Source organism: Hippoglossus stenolepis, chromosome 7, assembly GCF_022539355.2.
Source record: "Hippoglossus stenolepis isolate QCI-W04-F060 chromosome 7, HSTE1.2, whole genome shotgun sequence".
In the NCBI taxonomy this organism is placed as follows: domain Eukaryota; kingdom Metazoa; phylum Chordata; class Actinopteri; order Pleuronectiformes; family Pleuronectidae; genus Hippoglossus; species Hippoglossus stenolepis.
The window spans coordinates 15442262-15468950 of NC_061489.1; the positions used below are offsets into that span (position 1 = coordinate 15442262).

A 26689-nucleotide genomic window follows, 5' to 3' on the forward strand; every position below is an offset into this window, starting at 1 on the left:
TTTTGCTTAAAATACACACTTTTATTGAACATACAAGAGGAAGATCAGGAAGAGGGGGACAAAGTGGGAGCTCACATACTGCTTTGGGACAGCATATAAAAATGCAGGGGCCAGGTATTTTGGATATTGATTGGTTAAATACTCACTGTGGTGTAATCCAGGATTCTAATTGGTAGCTACTTGTAATCGAAAAGCAGCTGAAGTGGGCCCTTGTGAGATCAGTGGTCAGGTTCCAAACTGCTGTGAAGGAAGCATTGGTGTGTGTGTGTGTCTTTGTGTGCTTGCAAAATAATGCAGCAGGTGTGTTTGCAACAGGGATAAACTCTTTTTACATTTACTTTGTTTAGATATCTGATAACATTCAATAATTGTGTTTTAATTTTATAAAGTAATTGTTTATTGATGAATTAATTAATTAAATGATCATTTTTTAATGGGAGAGTATAAGTTTGCCTGGTACAGTTTTTTGTACATATAAGATGTGTAGATCTGCAGTGTATGCTCTATCTTTCAATGTGTTGCTCTGTTGCATTTTGATGGACCTTTTTGCAGCGGCTGCCTGGATTAATACAGAACAGGTATAAAGCTATGCAAATTACCAAAAGTATATTCAATGTGATCAAGTGACTGTTTTCTATTGGGAATAAGAAAAAGATTGGTCATTGTCCTTGGTCTATGGTCGTTGGACATGTTGGCAGATGTTAAATTACATGTTCGCCGATGATGCCACACAATTTGTGCAGCGGTGAATAAGGACAATCTTCATCAATAACATGGGAACAGGCCAATCTGATAGCTGGTCGACCTCTAGTTTGCACTGGTTCACATACAGTGTGGACTGAATGTTTTACCCCGTGTGTGTGTTTGGGTGTCTGAATGTGAGTTTAATGTATGTGAGAATGCCTGCAAATGTGTGCGTCCGTGCACGTATGCACGTCCGTGTGGGAAAACAAGATTGAGATTACAGCGACACACTTCCATTTCCGATGGTAATAAAGGACAGAATCAATCATTCTGTCGGTCAACGTTGACAGAATTTGAAATGAACTGATGCAGCCGGTCAGTCTTAGATCAGCTGCCTATCATAATGTCTCTTAATGTATTCTTAATGGTGCTCTCTAAACCCTGATATCCATCCAGCGGGCCGTCCGTTTCCAGAGAGCTCAGCAGGCTTTCCTGCTCATATCCTCTCTGCGCTTCATTTGTTGCTACATTCAGGTTTGAGGCTGTGAAGCCATTTGAAGACACGGTACTCCACATTGTTCACATTCTCCTCCTTATTGCTGTAGTTTAGCCAAAATAATTGTGAAGACTCGGTCCCAGCTGCAGGCGTGAATCCGTCTTGGCGTGAATCCATTCATCCATCTCTCCACAGCAAGTCAGCCAAGTTACAGTCAGTCATCCAGAGTGCCAACCCCTGTTCTCTTCGTTACACAACTCATATTGGGAAAACAGTATCCTCACCTTCAGTCAAATGTTAATCACAAATTAGCCGTGATAGTCTAGCTCCCGCTGAGGGAAGATCGTGATGATCACTCCATCCCGCTCAGACAGATGTGAGAGGAAAGTTCAACAGCTCCTTCGGCTCTTGTTTCCTTCTTTAGAGCCTTAGCTCTTTTTCTCACCTGATCCCCGGTGTGTTTTGTCAAAGATGACGATGGACTGCTGTGGGAAAAAAAGTGCCATTTACATCTCCTAAAATGACCACGTGAAACATTGTGTCCTCTGAAACATAATCCACAACTTTATGCACCTGCTTCCCAGAAAGGCTCTTGTTTGTTTTCAACACTCAAAGCCACCAGAAGCACTTCTTGCGCAGCTTCTTGACACGAGCCTTGGTGCCGGGGCGGCTGGAAGGGGCTGGCGTGGTCGCAGGCTTGGTCAGAGCAGGTGCAGGCACATCGTACTCTCCCTCCAGGGCCTCCATTACTCCCTGGAAGCGTCCCTCCTGCTGTCGGAAATCATGCTCCACGCTGCGGGGGGGAGAGAGCGAAAGAGAGAGAAGTTGAAAGGGGAGGAGAAAGGGACGAGGGAGGCAGCCGGTGCTTGATTTAGAAGACGGGGGTAGCGGCAAATCAAGTGAAATTTATTCTTAGGCCTATAGCTCGTCCTTTACCTTAAGAGATTCCATGAGGTGGTTGAGAGAGAGAGAGAGAGAGAGCAGCAGGAAGCAAGGACACGGGAAAACTTGATAGACATTAGAGAGAGAGGGACTGAGCGGGCAGATGAGCATTAAAATGTACTCACACATTGCACTTTAAAAAGAGGTTGTACTTAAATTGAATGCAGTTTTACATCATACATAAAATCCTGTTTTATACCTATCTCTAATCTATTCACCTTCAGCATGTACACACCCATACACTCTCGCACAGGCCTTGACGACGCACTAATTTCACCTCTGCCGTATTCTTCTGTGCTTCATGCATCGGTAGATCACAGGTTGGTGGGAGGAGAAGGAGAAAGAGAGCAGGAAAGGAGAGGAGCATTTGCAAAATGGAGGAGCTCAAAGAAGGAGCAAGGGAGGAACTTTTTTTCCTCCTCTGATGTGTTCAAAGCAGAACCCTCTGGCTTTATTTCTTATGCTCCTTTTCTCACCAGCTCTCTGAAGTGTCCACAGCTGCAGGTCATAGTGTAGTAGACTTTGAGTTTCTCTCCTTTTTGCTAACTGTATTTTATATATCTGTGTGTGTGTGTGTGTGTGTGTGTGTGTGTGTGTGTGTGTGTGTGTGTGTGTGCGTGTGTGTGTGTGTGTGTGTGTGTGTGTCTGTGGGGCCAGGTTATAGTGTTAATTAACAACATGATGAGGCAGCTGCCCATACACCAATCCTCCTGTATCCCAACAGACACAAACACACACACACACTCTCTATACAAACACATATGTCCTCCCCTGACGTCCACGTATGCATTTTTCAAAGCAAGCCCAAGGCTGAGTGAGGGATAATGGCGATGCATAGGGACCCTCATGGACAGAGAGAGGAAAAAGACTGCATCTCTTTTGGGAAATGGAAGGGCTGGGAAATGAGAGAAAGGCTTTAATAAAACAGGGCAGGGAGGTCAGTGCTTTATAAAGGAGGGAAACAAAAAAAACACAGAGGGAGGTAAAGGAGGAGTGGAGGACTTCCACCAGAGGTGGGGGGAGAGGAGGGCAGAAAGGTTTACGCTCCCTGAGAAAAGGGATGGAGGGAAGGAGTGAACGGAGGAGGAGGTAAAAGCTCTGATGGAAACAGAGGAGGGGAGATGGCTGTCATGAATAAATGATGAAGATATACTGCGACTACACAAACACAGAAAATATTTGCATACACACACAAGGTATAAATACAATGAAGTGATGCACCTGCACATTCAGTCAATTTACAGTCTTGTTTTAGAATAAATGACTTTTCTTTGTCCTCTCTTGATTTCTCCCTCTCTTTCAACTCTCTAATATTACCTCACTACCTCTCTCTACCAATATCTCTCCCTCTCACACCATTGTTTGTGGGATTACGGCACAGTGGGAAATCCTGCTGCCCCTAATCCGTTGCGCGAGCTGTCATCTCCAGCATCTCTGCGAGTGTGAGCGTGACTGTGTGTTCTTTCTGGTCCCGTTACATTTCGAAAGTTAAAGTCAGAAGTAAGGTTTACGTTTGCATGCGCAGATATGGGCCCTGCTTAGGAAAAAGTGGAGAATACCTTCAGGTTTTGGTATACGTGGCTGTGTATGCATTTCCTTTTGTGTCTGAGCTGTTTAAACTTTGGGAGAAAAACAGAGGGGCTGTCAAAAGTTCGGCTCCCGCTTGTCTCTCCTCAGACAAATTAATTAGGGCCGACAATAGCAAAAACATCTTCAGGCAGTCAGCCCACATCAAAACCACTTTTTTTTTTTCCACCACCATAAATCATTAGTAAAGGATATTTGAGTCCCACGCGTAATTCATCCTCCGCTTGTAGGTTTCTTTCCCTATCTTCCATCCTTTTTACCCAGAGTCCTCTCTGAGGGTTTGATAAGGCTGTTACTGTCCAATCAAACAAACAGAGCTATTGTACTTCTGTCTTTTGTGCGTCTTTATCACAATGGGCCGCTGAAAATGTGTTTTTCCGGCATTGGCTATGTAATGTATGTATAGAAACTTGAATAGATAAATGAAAAGAAATATAATTGTCCACGCATGCGGGAAATTTATTCATTTCTTCCTTTGTCGGTATGTATGAGTTCGTAAATCGGAGTATGTGTGACATGTATGCACAGATGTGTTCAATAAACGCTGAGTTTCCTCTTCGCTGGATTAATCAGGACATGTGTGTACATGATCATATATGTGTCCAAGAAATACAAAGGGAAAGTGGAACACAAATGAAATCATATGAAACTGAGGAGAGAGAAAAGAGTGATCATAAAGATGTGAGGAGAGTCGATATACTTTTTAGATGAGGGTCCCCTCTGACTCTGAATCCTACTAAATAAGGATGACATAAGAAATGTTATATTGTTCTAAGTACTGTTTTTGAATGGTGTTTTTGACTAGTTGCATATCCACTAGTCTTTATAAGAATATGTAAGTCTTTAAATATACTTACTTTCTTAGACTGCTAGAGATTCAAAGCTTTTAATAGTTTGAGATTTCTGAAGATTTGTTTCATCCATTGAAATTAATCTTCATCAACACTTTTACACCAAAATGTGTGGATATATGCTGGTGTTTTAAATGTGGATAAACATAAAAAAATGCAATAACTCCTTTCTCATTGCCAGCAGAGGAGTTAGCCATTCTATTTATAGAATTAATTTCGTCTTACATTTGTCTTCACAAAAAGGTGGAGCATCAGTGTCTAGATGGCATATGGATGGTGTTTTCATTAAAGACAAATGCCAGGTGTTAGTGGGTGTTTTTGACCAGTGGAAAAGAGGCTCGAGTTTTCCTTTAAATAAAATACTAAAATGATTATCAAAATTGTTGCCAGTTATTTCTATAGATTTTGTAACTGATCAATTCACAGTCTCAGCTCTAGCAATGTTCCACCGAACAGAGTGTGTGTGTTCCCTGCCTGGGGACGTTTGTATGTTAATTAACATGTTTTTATATGCATAGTGTCAGTAGCCATATACACTATATATATGCATAGTATGTACAGGTGTATGAGGAAGCTACCATGTGGCAGTCCTGTCCCCTTGGTGTTCATTAACTTCCTGGGCTGAGGATCCTGCTGTGTTCATTAGGATCTAGGGGAGGAGACAGGGGGATGGGAGCAGAGGAGGGGGTGTTGGACTTGGATGCACATATCAGACATGTTGTACAGTAGAAATGAGATGAAATTACATAGATTGAAAGTAAAACTACAGGAGAGATGGAGATGTATATATGCAGGCTTGCTTGGAGGTGAGAGTGTTTTGGAATTTAGGAGAATTGGAATAAAGGCCCTGTAAAATCTGCTTTCATCCCTTGTGGACTGCGAGGGAGATTTGTATGTGATTGTAAACAAGCAGCATCGGCTTCAAACGCTCATGCACATGAAACGTGTTGGACTAAAGAGAGATTTTGATGCCAGATTATTCCAGTTGCAGCAAGTTCATGTATCTTCTCTGTTGTTTTCCTGAGTTCTCCATGAAGCTACTGTATATATGTGAAACACTTCCAGTGTGTGAGAGCGAGGCAGACCGAGAAAGCACTGTGTTGGCGCTTTGTGGGAGTGGGGGATCAGGTGATTATAGCTCCGGGGATTGTCAGACAGGATGAGCCACAGATGAGCAGTTTGATCAAAAGTCAGAGATGATAGAAAGAGAGTCTGAGCATGCATCGTATGAAAAGATTTACGGAATGAGAATAAGAGAAGGATGGAGCAGAGTTGAGGATTGGATTTACAGTATGTTGTATCAGATTGTGGAGGTGCAGCTCTGTGGGTTGTAGAGGATCTAAGAATGCAATTACTATTTAGGTCACACACACACACACTGATACACAAGGGGATACTGCAACAGGAAAGAAACATCATTTGCTTAATTTGTTTGTTTGCACACAACATTATTTTATGTTTAAATAGCTTTCTTCCAGCATGAGTTCCTTCTGAAATATAAATCGCATTGCTCTTAGTCTAAGGTTTTTCACATGTTAGGAATATATTTTATGGATTGTGCAATTATTATAGTAGGAGAAAAGGGCAGCGGCAGCAGGACACCAGGAAAAAAGGGTAATAAAAAAAGAAGAGATGTGCTAAATATGAGATAAAACCTGGAAAAGCTGAAAAAAACAAGAGGAAGTGGAATATTTTTCAAAGCTACAAAAGCCTTCAGGGTGATGTTTCAGGTCTGACTATGGCGTTGCATGCAAGACCGATTAGTCATTGTTGGGTTATGTAATGCACTGAGCTCATTACCTGTAGATGATGCAGGCCGTCTTTTGGCAGGTGGGGCAGTTGTTTATGTCCTGACCAGTTCTGTATGAGCTGCGACTGTAGAAAACAACAGATGGGAAAACGGTCACACACATTTGCTAAAGTTAAGTTTAACGTGTGTTCCTGTGAATGGTGCATTTGGTTATCATTTAAAAAGCGTAATGTTCAGAAAACATCACTTTTCTCAAACTGTCCATCGCGAGACATCTCACACAAGAGCATAAATGGAAAATGCAAAAGCGAAAGCCGCCTCACAAATGCAAACGTCACAGCACAACCACAAACGTCACAGCACAACCACAACCACTACTGGATTTTCGCAACTGACAGCTAACTCATCCGCAGTGAGTAAGGCGGCTTGTTTCATTTTCATCATGTGCTCACTTACATCGTGGTTGTGTTTCTGTTGTGTGTCTCTTGCAGTTCTGTTATGGTTTTTACATTTGTGTTTTCCGCGCTTGTGTGAGCCATCTTGCCCAACATACATTTTAGCCTCCTCCCAATAAAGCCCAGTCCGCTCTAATTGGCCAGCTGGCTTAACTCTGATGTGACTGGTCATCCACTTCCAGCAAGTGTCGGCCTCTGCTCTCGCTTTATCTTGCTTTGTTGAGGAACGTGCCAGGCCATCCGATAAGCGTGCATTATGCAAATATGGGGCATCATGATGTCACATTCCATCACAATGATGCTGTAGCATCGGCCAGACTAGTGACAAGGTGTTCCGGGAGCAGTGTGTTCATTAGAGGCGGACTGCAGAACTTTTACCTTCACAAAAAAAAAACATAACACACTAAAGGAAAGTGACGGATACGTCTCCTTTAAACAAATCGTGGTGTTTTTCTAAATTCCACACGATACGGTGATGTAATAGGGGTAAATAATTGTAAGAATACACATTTTGCACAAATAGCGATTCAAGCTTTCCTTGAGTGGAAAGGGTCTCGCTCTCCTGACTTCTGAAGTCCCAGCTGTTGCTCTCTCCACCTACACATACTCAATACAGATACATTACTGTGTCGGGGTCGTCATATGGCACAAAATAGCTTGTAATATTCAGTGAGTGTGATGTATCCCAACAGGAGTATGCAAGGCCTGAATAATCCCAGTGGGTGAAAACCTGCGTGTTTAGTATTCCAGGCAGGTTTAAAACAGTTACTAAGCATTAGTGGTTCAGTGAAAATCGTTTTGTTGAGAATTCACGTGTATTGCAAATAAGACATGCAGGCTGTGTTATCAAGTTTGAACAGGGCTACAGATCTACGTAAGTGTTGGAGAATAAGAAGATATTTAAATAAACATCTGACAAGCTCATGCTGACTGCCATGTAATTAAAACTGTTCATCAATGCCAAGATTTCGTTGGCTTCCCCTGTACAGAGCAGATTAGATGAGAGAGTGTCTGATTTATGTTGATAAAGTCGACATTTTAATTACATCAAGAGAGACTGTGTGACTGGCATCGTCTTGTTTTGTTTTTTCCCGCTCTCCCCTACCAGTCTTTATCAAAGACGACAACAGCAAGAGAAGACAACGATTTGCTTCAGGAGAGAAAAGAAAACGAGGATCCGGGCTCAGCCGACACTTCTAACACAGCGGCCCGCTTATAGAGTACTTTCATTCACAACATCAGATACACGCAGGCCCTCCAACTCTTACTTTTCTCTTTCTTTTTATGTCTTTTTCTCACCAGCTCTCATTTACTCTCTCTTCCTCCTCACTCTGCCTCTCTGTCCCTTTTACCCTATTTATCTCACACACTTAGTATAAGCCATTAGCATCCTTACAACCACACACACACACACTGAAGGATATGAATACATAATCGTATACAGTCATAGACTTGGGGCAGAACAACTTGTACACTGAGTTTAGGAGCCTTATTGTGCAGCTTAAACATTAATTGCATTCCTCAAAGGTAATCTGATGGGGATTAGTCTGGAGCTAGAGACATCTGTTAACCCCTGAACAGGAAGGAGGAGGGATGAGAGAAATGGAGGGAGTAAAAACACGTGGAGAGAGAGCTTATGGAAATATAGGAACATTATTGTTATGAAAGAGATTAGATGAGAGGTCAAGGTAAGCAGTGTAGTTTATCGCGTTAATGGAACCAGTGAATAAATGGTGGAAGGAAGAAATATGGTAAAAGCACATATAGGAGAAAAAACTAGGTGTAATTGCGAAGAGGTGGATGAGGGTGGAAAGCAATAGGGGAGATTTTGTCAGGGCCGACAATGGGAGAAAATCCCAAAACTGGGATGGAGCAGAGGATGGAAGAGGAGGGGTGACTCCCAGTATATACGAGGAGGTGAAAGATTGAGGAGAGAGGTAGAAAATTCATTATTTATGAATGAGGGAATGACAGGTGAGAGTGCGGAGGAGGAGAACAGGATGAATCGCTTGATGCAGCCTAAAGAGCCTCGGCGATAGAGGAGGGCATTGATCGAAATTAAGTGACTATGGGAAACCGACTGGGATGCATAGATGAGAGAAAGGATGGATGTGGTGCAGGAGGATAAAGGAATCAGCAGGAGAGAGAAAGAAGTCATGAATATGCTTTGGTGGGCAGTACGGTGTCTCTGAGGGGACACTGTCCCACCTGGGTCTATAAATCCTATAAAGTTTATAAGGTAAAAGAACAAAAGGAGATATAAGCACCTGCTAACATTGACTTTAGGCTGGCATGTATTACGTATCCCTGCAGGATGGATCCCACGTGCACACACACACACACACACACACACACACACACACACACACACACACACACACACACACACACAAACACACTACAGCAATTCTCCACAGCCCTGACATTTAAAATCTATTACACAGACTTGAACTTGTGTCAGTATACGCTAGATATCGCCATAAAAACTCAAACGCACCCTCTTCTCAATCTTGTGGACTCCCTTGACACCCTCTCCACACTCTCTCTCTCTCTTTCTTCTCTTTATCCCTCCAGCTTCCAATGTCACTCTCTTCCTTAAGCACTCGCTCTTGCGGTGAATGTCTCTACCGCTCCTTTATCTTCTTGGCTGGCCGGCATCAGTGGGGCAAGCCCTGCGTCTGTCAGTGACAGACTGACTGATAAAGTTGTACCACTATAGTCAGCTGAATGTAGTAGAGTTACACCACTGATCGACCGGCCGAGTGTTGGAACACCCTCACTGACCACAGACTACAGCTTCTTTCACATCATCAGGGTTCATTTACTGGCAGAGTAGATTTACCAGTTTAGGTAAGGCAGCTTTTTTTCCACAAAATAAAGGCCCCAGTAAAAGAAATTAGGGAGTTTTGGACAAACTGTAGCTACTTTCTGTCGAAGAGAATCACCAGTATTCCCCCCAGTGGGCCTGTCGGGGCTTTCCGTCTGCTAGCACATCTCCCTATGCGTCCAATTCACTTAACCACGCTGCTGCTGACATAGCCATGAATCAGCTTCTAACTTCCTTCTGAGGGATGATTACCTCTGCCAAGCAGGAGACAGTTTTTCACCACCCCCTTCTGTTAGGTTTGGTTTGCTTGTTTGTTAGCAAACTTACACAAGAACAACTGAATCTTTTCTTATCTTCAATTTTGGTGCGGCTCCAGGAAGGTTTTTGCACTTTCTTAAACATTGCGAGATGTTTTTCAGCATTTTGACAATTTTCCCACCATTTAGGGAAATGATATCTATGAGCCTGACTCAATTTAAGGGGCCTGTCGGGCTTTGGGGGCGAAGGCACGTGCTCTACCGAGGTCTATTCTACATTTACCACTAAATATAACAGTACAGTGCAGCCATTGTGTTTGGCTTATGTGTTTGGTGATTTTGCCAAATAACCTTTCAGTTGCGAAGATAATATATAAGTGCAGAGCAGCAGCTTGGAAGTGGCTGCTGCTCCTAATGGGCTGTGTTTACTTGTTCTGTTGTCTGACACCAGAAGGAGAAAAACACGACAATGAGAGCAGCTTCATGGGGAATTCAGCTGTGTAAAAATACTGTAAATGTGAGCATGGGGAGTTGGAGAGCAACAAACGCATAAAGGGCTGAAGCTGGCTGACAGGAGGCCGAATGCTCGATGCATAATCAAAATGCTAATTAGCGTGATACACCATCGGACGACATTTAGCGACTTTCTGATTGGAAGAAGTTGTTTACAGTGGTTCCACAACCACAACTGTGTCCTCAATTGATCACATTACATGGTCCAGCCTTGGTTTTGAACTAGTCTTGTTTCTCTATCCCTTATCCTCATCTCTCCCTCTTTTCACACTCTACCCACCATTCTCTTTTATCCATCCATTATACTGTCAATCCCAGCTGACATTGGGCAAAGAGACAGGGTACAGATTTCCAGCCCATCTCAGGGACAAACAACACTCACATTCACAGCTGTCAATTTAGACTCTCCAATAAACCTCACCCCAATATGCATGTGTTTGGACTGTGGGAGGAAGCCGGAGTAGAACATGAAAACTCTACCCAGAAAGACCCCAAGCAGCCAAACCAGATTTAAAACCAGGATACTACTTTCTGTGCTAATTTCTGCACCTCAGTGCTGCCCCTCCTCTATTTAAACATTTTCAGTTTTTTTATATTCTTACATCCCCCATGCAGTCTCCCACTCTATTCCCTCCCTACCTCCCTTCTCTCACCCTTCGCTGAGGGCCTTGCTCTTCTCCAGGTCTTGGATGACGTTGAGAAGCACCTTGATCTTCTCCTGATTGGACACCAGGTTCTCCTCCACACTCTGCAGCTGCCGCTCTATCCCGCGCGGCGCATTCCCCGTGTGTCCTGCCAACAATCCTCCCGGAGCCCCATTACATTGTGCTTTCATATGGGTCTTACAAGGCAGTGTGTGGTCGTCGAATGATTTGCTCTTCTGTTTTGTGTAGTCCTTGAGTTGGATCCGCTCCGAGGATGTTTTTCTGGGGGTGTTTGGAGCCTCCTGTGTGTTTTTGGTTTGTGCCACAGGTGTGGATGGTTTGGAATGAGTAGCTTTCGGAGAGTTTTTCAGAGGTGGAGTGTTGGCAGACTTTGAGTCACCGTTAAGGGAAGCAGCTGCAGGTTTAGATGCGATATTGACAATTGTGTGTTGGTGTGTGTTTTCATCGGCTTGCTGGATTTTAGCCTTGTTGTGTTTGACAGCGGACTGTGTTTGTGTCACCTGTGCGGGTGGTGCGTGTTCTTGTCGTGTGTTTGTGGCAGCTGTGGACACGTCTGTGCTGTTGTGCGCGTTTGTGTCTGTTGTTTGTGTGGCCGAGTCCTTGTAATGAGTGAAGTCTGCAGAATGTGGCCTCGTCTGCTGCTTTGAGTCCTTTGTTTTGTTCTGACTGTGTGATGCGTGGTTGGAATGTGAGCTGTGTGTTTTGGGTATGGTGTGAGACAGCTGTGGTATCTGAGATGGTTTGACTGGTGTGTGTGTGGGGGTGTTTGCTGTGTCTGTCTTTTTGGCGTTCGACTGAGAGTCCACAACAGAGTCCTTTTTTGAGTGGTGGCTGGGGGCCACGGACGGTTTCCTTGGCGGATTAGGTAGAGTCTGGCTGGCCGTGATTTGATTGACAGCCTTCCTGCGACATGCGCCCGTGCACGGTGTAATCTGTGATCGTCTCCTCCCACAAGTCTCACAGAGGCGAACCGGGGAATTCGCCATCATTCGACAGGGCCGAGGTGGGGTGGCGTGCACGGGCATACCAGAACTCCCCGTCTTTACAACAGTACGATGGTTCTCTCCGCGCAATGACTGCACCCTCCTCCTCTCACAGGCCGGCTCCTTTCCTTCTGTGGCCTCAGTGCAGACCCCTCCCACCATATCAGATGCTACAATGCTGCCATTTGTATACCGAGCTGTCTTTTTACCTCTCGTGTCCTTGGGGTTTGTCCGAATGCTTTTGATCTGGCAGTAAACTCCGCTGCCTGACCCTTGTGACCCCATATCGTCCTGTGTCAGGCTGTTAATCTCGTTCTGAGATGTCTCCTTGGACCCCGGCAGACTGTTGCTGTCACTTCTGAGAACTCCCCCTGCCTCTGCTGTTGTTGTTTTGTCTGTTGTCACGCTGCGGGGGTGATGTGCGTTGGTTGGCTGGCTGCTGTGTCGTTTGATGGAGGGGAGAAATCGCAGTCCGGGAGACGTCTGCACCCCGACACTGCACAGTGGGCCCCATCGCCCCCCTGCCAGGGGGACCCCTAGCGCAGGCACCGGATTAGTTGGGTCAGCCACCCTCCTGCCCATACTCCTCTGCAGGTTGGCTCAGCCCCCCGAGGAGCTGAATGGGACGGAGGCAAACAAGGACATCAGCCAACGAGAGCAGGATTATATCCAATAGAATTCAGCTGTTTTTTTTTTACTCCAAGTCGATATGTGTGGCAGTGTGAGAAAGTTTGTATGTGGAAGGTGGAGACAGAAATTCAATATCCAATAAAGCTATCAGCTCTCAATGTCCTTCCATTAATGCCCTCCTTAGTTGCTCGACTACTTCTGATTGGACATCACTCAGTCTCACACCAGTTGTCCGTAGATGATGAGCTGGATGGATTCTCTGGGTATTGCTGGTTTGCCCTGCAGAGAGAGAGATAGGAAAAAGAGAGGCAATGAATGAGATGAATGACAGAAGAAAGGGGGGAGAAGGGGAATAAATAATCCGACTGGCAGAAAGACACAGACATTAGGCACGTAAGGCCCCATATAAAAGCTTCGACCTCCACCGAATGCACACACTGACCGGATCGATGGAACTCTATCAACCTCTTATTAGACCAGGAGGTGGGTGGCAGTTACAGAGGCAAAACTCTAAATCCCATCAAGTTGTTGCTCTGGAAGGAACGGAGAAGAATTGAGAGGTCTCAAGGGTGAAAGTTTATGCCTGTAAAGTTGCAAGTTCCACACACTCACTCACACACTGTCGATAAATCTGAATTTGCAGATGTCATTGCAGTCTGTCATTACGTGATGGCAGAGTGTGACACATTTCAAATGATGCTCTGTTAGCCTCCCACAGCAGTATGTAAACTGATGATGCATCGTGCCCTGACGTCTCTCGTGGAAGCAGCTTGGGAATCTGTTTAAAAGGTTCTGCATAATGTTTTGGCGACTGTGGCTCAGAGGGTAGAGCGGTTGTCCTCTAACCAGAAGGTCGGTGGTTCAGCATGCTGAAGTGTCCTTGGGCAAGATACTGAACCCCTAGTTGCTGCACGTAGATGCACCTTATGGATGTGTGTGTGAATGGATGAATGGCAAAAACTGTGCTGTAAAGCACCTCGAAGTTTTATCAAGACTAGAAAAGCACAATCTGAATACAGAAATTTACCCTTCAAGAGGTTCTGAAGCCTATGTAGCTATGAGGTCCATGTAAGGGATCAAAAAGACAGAGACATATTATACTCATATTCAAGTTTACATCCTTTAAAGTTCAGAAAACAAATCACTTTCTTCACACTGTTCATTGCTGCAGCTTCACTTTTCAGCCTCTGCCTGAAACGCTTGGTTTTAGCTCTGTCTTTAAGCCACGCCCTCCTGGTAAAACCCAGCCTTCACTTTGTTGAGATTGGTCAACTGCTCCCAGTGCATGTAGGAAATGTCGTTACCTGGCTTTGTAAGGGCACATGCCAGACTAGCCGCTAGGTATGCATTATGCAAATGTAGGGCACGCTGATGTCACATGACATCACAGTGGTGTTGAAGTACTGGCCGGTCTACTGGCAAGGCGGGTTTTCTGTGGGGGAGATTTTACAGACCTGCAGCGTGTGCAAAAAATCATTCCACACTAAAGGAGAGGGAAAACTGATAAAGCATATTTATCCTTTAATTACACTAATGAAGACACAATTCTGATTATTATATTCCATATCTGCCATTAGATTCCCCTGAATCCTGCACACTGGACCTTTTAAAGCCTCATTTAGTTTTGTATTAATATGCTTGGTCACATTATTTGGATTTTTTGAAGGGAAGCAAACTTAATGATCTGATTCTAATCACTTCAGATCACTGAGAACTTCCATGCTGCACTTTGACACAGATTAACTGATGAAATTGGGGTAAGATAATATTATATCCGAATTTTCCCTTTGAGGAAATTGGGTCATTGCAGCTGCAAATATTAGCACGGTCCACCAAAGGAAAAAATGGCACACATGAAAAGACTAAATGGAGGTAACATTTTTAGGAGGATGAAAAAGTGATTTGACACACATTTGTCAGGTTAAAATCACGTTGCTCTGCTAGTGCTGTGCTGTGGTTGATGGGACTCCAAAGTGTTTTTCCCAAAATACAAACATTTACACATTTAGAAAGGCTCTGGATTCAGGTCAGCACTTTTTCTTCCTGGTCACCTTGATTGAATCCGACCACTGCCCACCTGGGATCCCCCACAAAGCCAGGACGCTGTTGATTCCTCACAGATGTTTCGCCAGATGACAGAAGGTCTGTTCACAAAAGATAATTTGTGCATGAAATCAGGCTCATCCAAGGCGTCTGAATGAAGTCTTCATTGTCCTCATTCTTCCCTCCTATCTTTCATAATAGTGTTGTCTTTTCATTACGGCCATCGTGTGATGTCAAACCAGCTGGCTCGCACGCACACACACACACTCGCACACAGAGAGGAGCTTTTCATGCCAGCTGGTGCAACATGACAGCACAGATGCTTGTTGTATAGGGTCACGACTGGGACAGTGTAATATTTTTCAAAAATAAATGAAATATGGCCTGTTTCACCTATTATTTTAAGAACCCATGAGATTACTACCCTAAACTCAAAGTTTTCGTGGGAAGGCTTGTCTGAAAAACAAAGGCAAAGATCGGCTGTGAGACTTTCCAGAAGTTCCCCGAGCCTGTCAGTCTGTCTGTAGTAGTTAGAAATATGTTCTCAGCCCGGGACAGGTACTAACTCAACCTGACTGTGATGAGCCTGGCTGCCGCTCTAACAGTTCATATGTATTCAGGGTGAGATTCGTGTGCACATCCACTCATATCAATGCTCTGCGTGACCTACGGAAGCTCATTTTGAAGCCTGATCTATGCCTGTTTTGACAGCGCAAGCAGCACAACATTTTCGCACATATATATTTCTTTCCCCATGTCAGGAAGTGCAATTAATATCCTTAGACTCTTTGGAAGTTCAGTTTTCATTTCAGATCATAACATATTAAAACTGAATGATTACAGAGTATTATGCTGGTGGGTCTGCCCATCAGCCCCAGCGCAGGATTGGAAACTTTTAGATTGTGTTCAGTCTGCATCTGTAACGTTCTACATATAAATCTAAGACAATTGTCAGAGACACACAGGACTGCACAATTACTTCTCATGACACAGTTCCCGGCAAATAGTGTTGCTGCGGAGCATGAGTGTCAGACAGTGCAGCAGAGGTAGGTCGAGACCTAAGAAACAGTTCCTGTAGAGAGCAAACACTCTGAAAGTGGAGAGAAAAACTCTTTTAATAGGAAGAAAACTCAGAAAAAAAAAACCAAGGGCAGGCGGCTGACCATCTGCCTCGACCAGTTGGAATAAGAAGAGAGGAAGAGGAGAAAGAGGGAGAGCAGAAGAGAGAGAGAGAGAGACCAGAAACAGTTGCGTAACTGTTTTTATTGTATTAATAGTAACAGTGATACTTATAATGTAAAGACGTCATCAATAATATCAACAGCAATGATAGCACCCATCCATCCATTATCGTTACCGTTTATCTTTTGGGGGTTGCAGGGGAAGCTGGGAACAGAAACAAACACATTCACACCTACAGTCAATTTAGAGTCTCCAATTAACTCCAAACTACATGCCTTTGGAGGAAGCTGGGGGGGTACACGGAGAAAACCCGCGAACCACTACAGCAATGGTAGCAGCACTAATTAATAATATTAATTATAATGACGATACTAGGTAAAAGAATGTCTGCTTCACTGACCTAAAGCTGCTCTTCATAAAAAAAAAATATATTATATCAAATATTTATATAAATACACTGACAGTGAGTTTGGCTGAAGGAAGGTTGTATCGCCTGGGAGACGGCAAGTGGCGATGGGGGCACGGGTAATTGACAGCCCAGACGGTTTGTGATTGGTAACCATGGCAACTGTGGTAACCACTTTCCTGGAGTGGACCACAGAGGTCTCGACCCAGAGTCCATGCGTTATTTCCGTGTGTGTCTGTCTGTGTCTGTGTGTGTCTGTGTGTGTGTGTGTGATCTGTTTGCAAAGCAGGCCAGCAGGTGGATGAGAATCTGTCTGAGATGTGTTGTTTGCAAAAAGAAATTGCAAGTGATGATGATATTTTTTTCTGGGACAGGCAGACGGATAAACAGAGAGAGAGAGAGAGGGAGGGAGGGAGGGAGGAAGAGAAAGTGAGCCTGTGTTTGTGTTTGTAACAGAGAGGGTGAGGAGTGCAGGTGTGTGTGTGTGTGTGTGTGTGTGTGTGTGTGTGTGTGTGTGTGTGTGTGTGTGTGTGTGTGTGTGTGTGTGTGTGTGTGTGTGTGTGTGTGTGTGTGTGTGTGTGTGTGTGTTTGACTGTCATCAAGCAGTTTGCCTTGGGAACTCAGACTAAGTCAATTGAAGGAAATTTCACTGCAGCTCATTTCCAAGCATTTGTCTTTCCACCAGCAGCCACACACTTGACAACACAGCACCTGCTGCAACAAACTGTCTCTCTCTCTCTTTCCTCTCTGTCACCCCCTTTCTATATGTGTGTGTGTGGGTGACAACCATTTCAAGTCCCAGTCTTCACCCTTGACCTGCAGCCTGTCAGCCATATCTTTGGAAATCACCCTCTGTGATTCACACATCTCTCTTTCTCTGTCTTTCTATCCCTCCTTCCATCCACAAACTGGGATCAGAGCAGGTGGTGTGTGTCGTCATACACAATAAGTAAAGGTTCAGGTAACCAGAGGATATTTAGTTTGGAATTGGCCCAAAGTCAACGAGGTAAAGGCGTATTGAATAAATCAGGAAATAATTCAGTTATCTTATTTCAAACAGTTCAAGGCAACAGGTTTGGTCTAATCAGCTGACTTTTCTCTGCATTTGACTTTTTGACTGTGTTGTTGCTCATCTCACATTATTTAAAACTGATCCACAAACATGAAAAATATGACAAAAAACCCTGATATATAGGTGTCAGATTTATAGCAATCATTTTTTTCCGAAATGGCTGTACGAACAATTCCAGCATAATCCCATTAATACCATTTCTGGATCGTACAATATTATAGATATTAAAATATATTCAAGGTCAAAGTGTTATTACTTCTGTTGCAGGGTGAAAGAGTAGTACTCTGTTTCTCTCTTTTGTGCTTCTGTTGTTTGTCTTCTGGCTTCACACTAACATGGTCCTCCATCTTTGGTAAACCTCCACACATTGCTCAGTGGGTCTCTCTCTTTCTCTCTCCTTTCTGTCACCACCTATTTATATGTGCGCATGTGTGTGGTGTGTGGGTGACAACCATTTCAAGTGCCAGTCTTCACCCTTGACCTGCAGCCTGTCAGACAGAAAGTGACACCATATCCTTGAAAAGAATAAAATACCTCTCTGTGATTCACACATCGCTCTTTCTCTGTCTTTCTACCCCTTTTCCTCTCCAAGTCTTATTTAATACCACTCTCCCCTTGTTTCTCCTGTCTTTCATCATTAGCAGTGTTTGCGGTTGCACTTTTCCACTCACCACCCCCTTTTCCATCTCTGTCGTGGCGTCTTTGATTTACAGTGCGTTTCTCGCTTCCTTCCCCTTCCTCTGTCTCTGTATTTAATCTAAGTCTCTTACCCACATCACACCTCTGGCTGTGCAAAATGAGTGGGGAGGAGAAAAGGGGAGGGGATGCTGTTGGTTAGGGGGATGAAAGGGGAGGCGACCAAAGAGGAGGAGAACGGGGGGAGACGGCAGCAGGGAGGTGGAGAAAGGTGGTGGAGGGATAAAGGGGGCAAGAACAGGAGAGGGATCACGGATAAGATGAAAGTGATGCGTGTGTGTGTGTGTGTGTGTGTGTGTGTGTGTGTGTGTGTGTGTGTGTGTGTGTCTCAGAGGACAATTTTCCCAAGGTTAAAATCTCCAAAAGTGTCAGATAGAGTTTGCTGAAGAACACAGCGAGTGAAGGCTGGAGGAGAGAAATATGCGCAAGTAGACAAACATTAAAGGAGGTGAAGGAAAAGAAAGTGGGAAGCTGCACACATGCCGGTAATCAATATGCACTGAGAGCGTGCTCGAGCATCTGTCACCACACACGCAGCCTTTAAACACTAAAGTGCAGCTTTTTATGAAAGTTGTTTATAAATGCAATGTGTTCAATTTGCCAGTCGATTGGTTTGGGCTGTTCAAGAATTGTCTCCACACACACACTCGCGCACACATGCACGTCTCTCTATAGTTGTGGGGACACTCATTGACAAAATGCATTACCTAGCCCCTTACCCTAACCTTAACCTTCACAACTAAATGCCTAACCCTAAAACCAAGTCTTAACCCTCCACCAGCCCATTGAATTTGTGAGGCCTTGTGAACATCTGTACATGTATGTTTGAGTGAGTGCGCACTCTTGCCTCTGCAGCTGTGGTAACAGAGCACGGGATGCTCCAGCTAATCGAGTCCCCTGTCATTTCAAGGTGAGCCTCATTTTTCATCCGGCGATTGATGGGCCGTGTGTGTGTGGGGGGGCGGGACACTGCTCTGTAATCACAAAGCTTCTCTCACTCACTCTCTTGCTCTTTATTGGTCCTTTCAGGCAGGGCCCTGCACTGCTTTGTGGGCAATGTAGTCAAATGTATATATTTTTTCCATCTGTTATAACAATTTATTAACTAAGTTGAGCACTTTTCTAAAAAAAAGTTACAGAGTGCTTCACAAGAGGATACAAACAACACAACGAAGAATAAAACAGTTATTAAATTGAATAGAAATTTAAGTTAGAAATGTAAAATAAATGGAATTCGCACATAGATTAAAAACATTTTAAGAAGGTATTCACAAGCAGTAATAGATGAAGCATTTCTGATCTCAGCTGGTAAGTCACTTCAGAGTTTGGGGCCATACTGCATCAATGTGAAAACAGGAAGCCAATGCAACGAGGCTAGAATCTGTGATATATCGTCACATTTTCTCTCCACATAGCAGCAGCAGCGTTTTGAACCACTTGAAGGCGATGCAGGTTGCTGCCTTTGCAGAGAGCATTACAGAAATATTTTGTCTTGGCTCAGAGTAACATAAGAAATATCTATTTTAGCATTAGATTATTAATATATATATAGTTGCATTTTTGATGGTGTATTACCATAATCTCAGTCACTATATAAGAACTTGAAACTTGTTTCCATTAGGGACACAAAGTAATAGTTGTACTTGCCGGGAAAAGCATTTTCTCTTAAGTTGCTCTGAATAACCCTGTAATACATATTTTATATTTCCATTAATATAAATCATCAAAATCAGCTTGTGCATGAATTTTTCAATGAGGAATTGTTGGAAGAAGTTGAAGTGATGACTGGACCAACCCACAGTAATCTGCTCAGAGCAAGAGATGCTAAATTATTAAGACCTCCTCGCTGACTTCATTAAACGTGTAAAGAGGCTAATAGGATCAGTAGACGAGCTGTCACGCAGGTCAGTTTACTGACTTTACTTCACATGAATGAACATCAATCTTCTTCAAATGATTTATTTACAAAATAAAAGGCATTTTGTCTTTGACATCTGATGCATGTTTGCTAAGAGCAGAAAAGCAGCAGGGGAAAAGGTCTAGTTTTGTGCCAGAATCAGGAGCAGTTGCAAGTAATGGTAGCATTTCTGCTCGATAATTAATATTGTATGTCTGCAGATGTCCGACGTTTGCGTGCTGCATTGCAGATACACAGAATGCACGTCTATGTGTCTGTTCTTCTTTTTGTTGCCGTAATTGGTCACTGGTTTCATTTCTCTCCTCTGTGTCATGGTGTAAAATGCATCCCTGCACCTTTTCCGACAGAAGGAAGAAATCCAGTAATGAACGTCAGAACAAGCAGGAACCCATAGCTCAGCCGCTTCGGCAGCGTGTTTTGTTGTGCATTTTAATTGGCTGAAACACTTTTGTCAGGGACACTGCACTTAAATCAGCATTTCAACCGAGGAGCCAGAAGCCACAGAGGCTAATGTTCATATCAGAAAAGCCGAGGATCTCATCCAGCGCACCAGGATTCCCCTCCCTGTGCGCGGCAGATTGTGTGTCACACTGAAACTCCAGTGTCTCCTCAGTGCAAGCAGTGGAAAGGTGTTTTTCTTAAAGAAGCTTGCAACATGAGAATTTAATGCAGCTTTCCTACAAACTCTTAAAGCCAAATGTTTTAAGAGAAACAGCATACTAGAGTATAACTGTGCTCTCAGGCACATTTAGTGCAGCATGTTAATGATACATTTACTGACACTGTCTGTGTAATGAGCATTTTTAACACTGGACAAAATCACAGAAGTCACTGGAAACAATCACAATGGCTCAGATCTGTTCAATTATCCCACAAAGTCATGACAGTGAGTCAGCATGGGCCCTTATAACTGAGGCGGCTGAAGGGAGCTCGAGCATCATTCATTTTAATTGTTTAAACCTGCGATTGTGCGACTGTGACATGTCAAATATCAGTTTAGTTAGAGGCTGATAAACACGAGGCCTCATGCATAAACCTCCTGGACCTCAGTGAGTCAGTCACTAAAGCTGGAGACCCTCAGAATTAGGGTTGGCGAGCCAACAATGTCAGTTCCTGCCCTTGGACAAACTCCACTGGGTCTGTGTGCTTTGCCATGTGTGTGTGTGTTTGTGCGTGTTTGTGCATGTGTGGAATCACTGATGCACAAACTGGACTAAAGCAGAAAATGACTTCAGCCTGAGATTATTTTTCCTCATTAGACCTGTGAGGTAGACCGGCCTGGACCTGTCAGCCTTAATGATGCCCTAAGCCCTAATGATGATAATTATATTAATTTAAAGTACATTTTAAAGCAAAGGGCCTGAGTCTTTTCCATTTTTACCTGGCATACGTGAACATTTTCAATAGGCATTAAAAGTAATTCCTCCAAGTTTATCTTTAACAGGATTTAAATCAGTGACGTGATTTTTAAAGGACTTTTACAGAATTTATTGGAAATAAAAGTTCACGTTGATTTGCATTTCCACATGCACATGTTCTCACTCCGACATGTTGCTTGGAGATAAATCTTTTCATTTTCATTAGCTATTTAGGCTTGTGTCTCATAAAAAGTGTATTGGAAGGAGATGAATGTCTCTAAGTTGAGGGAATTGTTTGAATCTGGTTTCGGACGAATGAATTAGGATTTCATTTGATGTTTAAGGTAAACTGGTAAAGTTGCCGTTATGCCATTAGTTTTGATACCGTACCTTTCTTTGAGAAGAGAAAGCAGGTTTTCATGAATGAATAATGTAACATTGTTTGTTGTTTTATGAAAAGTTCCAACAATAACAGATGAATAATTAAACAACTGAAATGTGTGAGTTGAATCAAAGATTGACTAAATTGAGTTTACTCATGTTTTGAAGGCAGCGATTGAACTGACGCTTTTTAAGTTGTTCAAGCTGTTGTTGTCTAAACTTCTGAGGTCAACTTGCAACACTAACGATGGCAGAAACGGCAAAAACCCAAATCCACCTCAACACTTTAAACCCTTTCTAGCCACTGCTGCTGTTTAAAAAGGAGGCGATGGGCCATAACCCAAATTGATTTCTTATTCCAGTCAGTGTCCTCAGAGAAACGAAAAGAATTTAGCTTGGTTTCATGGTAAAAGCTTGTTTACCGCCAGTTAGGTGCCCGAATCGAGGAAAGAGGTGAACTATAGGAAAAAGAGTGTAGTATTGATAATCTGCCGGCTTAATTCATTTGTTTTGTTGTTGGCCAGAGGAACGTGTGTTTGTCCAGAGCACAGAAACAAACGTAAAACTGAATATTTATGAGATATTTGCCGGCAAATATTTGATAATCACAGATAAACATTAGATCCAACAGAGGAAAACAAAGGGTGTGAGTTATAAGAGGCGCTGCAGATGCACGGCCACACACATCTTATCAGCGTGGATAAAAGTGTGATATGGTCCAAGGTTTACGCATTTTCTTGCTCAAACTGCAAACTCTCCTCCTCTGACTCCTTGCCCTTTTTCCTCCTGTCACCTCATCTTCTCATCCCTCCTTTTCAGCCCGTCCCTGTCCTCCCTCTCTGTCCTCCTCTATCATCTCATCTTTGTCTCCTCTGCTGTATTGCTCATCCTGTCCATGCATCCCAACAAATCTCTCCATCATTAACCCACGATCTCTCTCCTCCGTCCCCTCATCTCTCCATCCCGTTGGCCCCACTGCCCGTGTTCCCTCGCCCTCATCCATCTTCCTGCTCTTCTGTCTTTCTGTTCCTTTTTTTTTCCCCCTCTCACTGCAATTCATCTTTTTCTCATCACTTGTTCACAGTCTGTCTAGTTAAGAGAGCCGCTAAAGTGTCAGCGACTCACACACCCACACAAACAATACCTCTGCATGGACACACACATTTCCTCTGACTCTCCCCCCCGTCTTCCTGTCAATCTCTGATAACCGTTATTTCTCTTCCTCTCCGTCATCGGTCACTCTTTGTGGTGAGGGGATGTGATTAAAGTCAATGCAGTATGGAGCCACAACCTATTGATCGGTTTCACATTATACTCCATCAAATTACTCTCTGCTGCAGTTGTTGCATTTGTTTGGATGGTTTTTTTTGCCTTGAAAAATAGCATTAAAATATCACACAAACAAATTCCAAAAAGCACTTTAATGGAAAAAAAAATATTACTGCAAGCAAATGTTGGTTGTGCATTATTCTGTCCGATGAAAACAATTAATTTAACTTGGCAACATCCTTGTGCCTCACGAACAACGACCTTCCGTACATGTACATGAAAGCATCATCACGTCTTTGTAATCTTTTATCCAACAAATGGGCTTCCATTGATTTAGCTCCAATATTCATTAGGTTTGTAAATGTAAAATGTTAAAAAATAGCATTTTTTATGTTAGGCAGAGTAGTGACGGTCGGAAAATAACTGAACTCGGACAAATGAAGGAGAGACACACACACACAGACACACAAATATAGAGTGCACGGGTCACACATATCCACACAGCTTCATGTGTCGATCCCCGCACAAACATTCACTCTCTCTCTCTCTCTCTCTCTCTCTCTCTCTCTCTCTCTCACACACACACACACACTCACACTCACACTCATACGCATACACAGATGCACAGGGCCAGCTTAAGTGTATAAGAGACGGGTTATTGGAATATAATCCCATATTAAAGCTACACTAGCTGTTCTGATGATTGGTTCAGAGGCTTTTAATAGCAATCGGGCACACACACAGTGACACACATACACACACACATATTCACACACAGACACACACACGTACATAAATTAATAGACAAGTGTTTGGAATGAAGGTTAAACGTAAAATTCTAATAATAATGCACTCCACACGTACACACACACTGCAATGATATACGTTAACTACTTTCCTGCCACACACACACACACACACACACACACACACACACACACACACACACACACACACACACACACACACACACACACACACACACACTCACACACACACACACATACACTTGGTTTCATACTTTTTAAAGAAAATAAATGCACACAACAGTTCACACCCTCTGAGATGTTAACACTTTTGTCAAAGCTACTGAAGGTGTAAAGAACTGGATGTATAATTTTTCCAGTTTGCTGTCCTTCACCCTCGTTTATAAAACCCATGTAACCTCCATATGAAACGCTGGCCCGTGTGTTAAATCATGAATGAGCTGCTTTGAAATATATAAAGTATCAGCCATGGGCTCTCAGACCGAAGAAGATTGGTAAAGATGCTCTGAGAACCCAGATATCTTTACCAAGTAGAAAACATTGCAGGCTTTTTATGCTGTCACACACACACACTTACTGCTCACACACTCTTCTCAAATCTTTGAATCTTAATCAACTGTCTTCCATTGTCTCCTCAGTCACTTACCTTTTTCTTATCCTCCTCTTTGGTTTTTATTCTCCTCCTCTCCCTTGTTCTTTGCGTCTCTCTCTCTCATCCCTGATAGTCCTTTAGTCCTCACTGGTGCTGTCTGTCCTCCTCTCTTCACCGCTCTCTCTCTCTCTCCCCGTCTCATTCTTTTGCTGCTGATCCTCGCATGCTCACGGAGACCAGTGATCCTCCCTCCTCTCTCTCTCTCTCTCTCTCTCTCTCTCTCTCTCTCTCTCTCTCTCTCTCTCTCTCTCTCTCTCTCTCTCTGTCGCTCTCTCTTCCCTGATCTATCTCTATTTCTGTACCCGCTGCAATTCTCACTCTTTCTCTCTTGCACTTTTTTACATCTCAAATGCCATCACTCTATTAATCCCTCTACCATCTCCCTCTTAAACTCTGCCTATTTCCCCACGCCTCTCTCTTTATTGGTGGCTAATCCGATGCCATGCCCTCATTTTTGTGTGTTTTTGTGTGTGTGTCTGTGCGCGTCTGTGTGTGCACGTGCCTGCGTTGACCCTTGCATGGTGGTGGACCTGGTGAAACTTTGGCAGCACAGGGAACTGGCTGCCCCCTGGGAATGGCGCCAGGACACAAACTAACACACACAATGCCTGACCACACACACACACACACACACACACACGCACACACACACACACACACACACACACACACACACACTTGCTGCTTTTATCAGTTACTTTATTTATATCTTTGCTTTTCTGTGTGAACATGGACGACTAATGCCTCTCTCTCTCTCTCTCTCTCTCTCTCTCTCTCTCTCTCTCTCTCTCTCTCTCTCTCCCCCTCTCTCATTCTCACTTTCTCTCCCTGGTGGCCTCACCTCACTCTCCCCTTTGAGCGGTTTTGTCACCGTCCTCCCTCTTCTTTGCCCCACTTTACTTTCCTCCACGCCATTCTCTTCTTCTCTTCTGTTATCTTCATCGTTCAGCCTCGCCTCATCCTCCCTGTTTGTCTCTCCCACCACCCGCCTTCCTCCGATCTCTTTCTCCCTCTTTCTTTTCTTTCTTTGCTCCTATTTATACAGCCGAAAACTGCTTTCTTTCTCGAGGCAAGGGAGACAAAAAAGGTGATAAATTGAAAAGAAAAGGGAGATTAAACGCCGTATGACTCCGGGTTCTAATTATGCTTGATTATGAGTGTTTTGTCTTTAGTGCACGGCAGGAATTGTGTGTCTGCAAATTAATTTCCTCATTCGTCATGCACCAGGAAAGAGATGAAAACATTTTGCCCGCATGTACTTTTTAATGGGCAATTTTAAGATGTTGAATTTGAGTCAGCTCAGAAATCGGAGAAGGAGAGGGTTTAAACTTGATCTCAAACCTTATCTGATCTATTCTCTGTGGACAGTAAATAAACACTAGTAGGGGTCTAATTAGTAATAGAGTTGTCTGCTTAGTGTATAAGTTCCTATGTAACTGCGTTTTGATTCACGCCTTTCAGCGAAGTGTGTGTGTCGCCAATGAATTATTACCTGTATTGTGTGTGTGTGTGTGGGTGTGGGTGTGTGAGTGAGAGTGAGAGTGGTCCCTCGATGCAGCATCCGAGTGAATATCTCTCCCACCATCTGAAATAATGCATGCAATAACATGCTCTCTGCAAAGTGGTAGACTCACCTTGCGCTGTTTTTCAATTGACCATTTATGAGAACAGCAAGGGTGTGTGTGAAGGTGTGAATGTGTTTGTACATGTTACATAAGCAGCCACGGTGCAGTGCAACACATGGGGCACACATTCAAAAATAATGCATATATGCACAAAAATATGAGAGGCATAGAAAGGTAAATGATTTTATTGGAGGATGGGAAAAGGAGCATGATAGTCCAGGAAAGGGAGGAGGACAAATAGTATAGTAATAATAAAGTGCATTAGCTGAAAAGTTTCCTATTTCATTTCTGTTATTTCTTTCCACTGGACCTCTCTTCCTCCCTTTTTGCTTTCTCGTCCTTGTTTGTAGTAACTGATTGTGTCTCTTCGAACTTGACTGGGAAAGAGTCTGAGAGACACATCGATCTGTTTTCTGAACAATGAACAAGCGTGTTCACACACACACTGGAATGCAAACATGCATACGGACAGACACTCCAGCTATTTCTCTGCCTCAGACAAACACTCCAACCACCTCACAGCTGCACAATCCATCTCTCTCTCCCTCTTTCATCCCCCCACTACTTCCGAACTCAGCCCCCAGGTGTTGGAGAAGAAAAAAGGGGGTCAGAGATGACAGCGTGTGTCTGTGATGGTACTTTGAGCAGTGCTGCAGGCTTTCAGTAAAACTGTTTTCTGG

The 26689-nt window shown here is 43.5% G+C and overlaps 2 protein-coding genes across 4 annotated transcripts in view; one reads left to right on the plus strand and one right to left on the minus strand.

Annotated features, from left to right (window-relative positions):
- On the minus strand, positions 1–24786 carry LOC118112432 (protein INSYN2B). Of its 2 annotated transcripts, XM_035161732.2 has the most exons (5): positions 24379–24786; positions 11016–12919; positions 6361–6435; positions 1754–1973; positions 1–1665 (listed from the first exon to the last, which is right to left on the minus strand). In XM_035161732.2, the coding sequence occupies exons 2-4, from the start codon at positions 12590–12592 to the stop codon at positions 1790–1792; spliced, it is 1836 nt and encodes a 611-aa protein (XP_035017623.1). In that variant the 5' UTR covers positions 12593–12919; positions 24379–24786; the 3' UTR covers positions 1–1665; positions 1754–1789. The 2 variants fall into 2 exon arrangements, with proteins under 2 accessions (XP_035017623.1, XP_035017622.1); XM_035161731.2 differs by having other exon boundaries at positions 1–1973.
- Positions 1–26689, plus strand: part of LOC118112431 (dedicator of cytokinesis protein 2) — a 101591-nt gene that overhangs the window by 50281 nt on the left and 24621 nt on the right. The gene's annotated exons all lie outside the window — the stretch shown is intronic.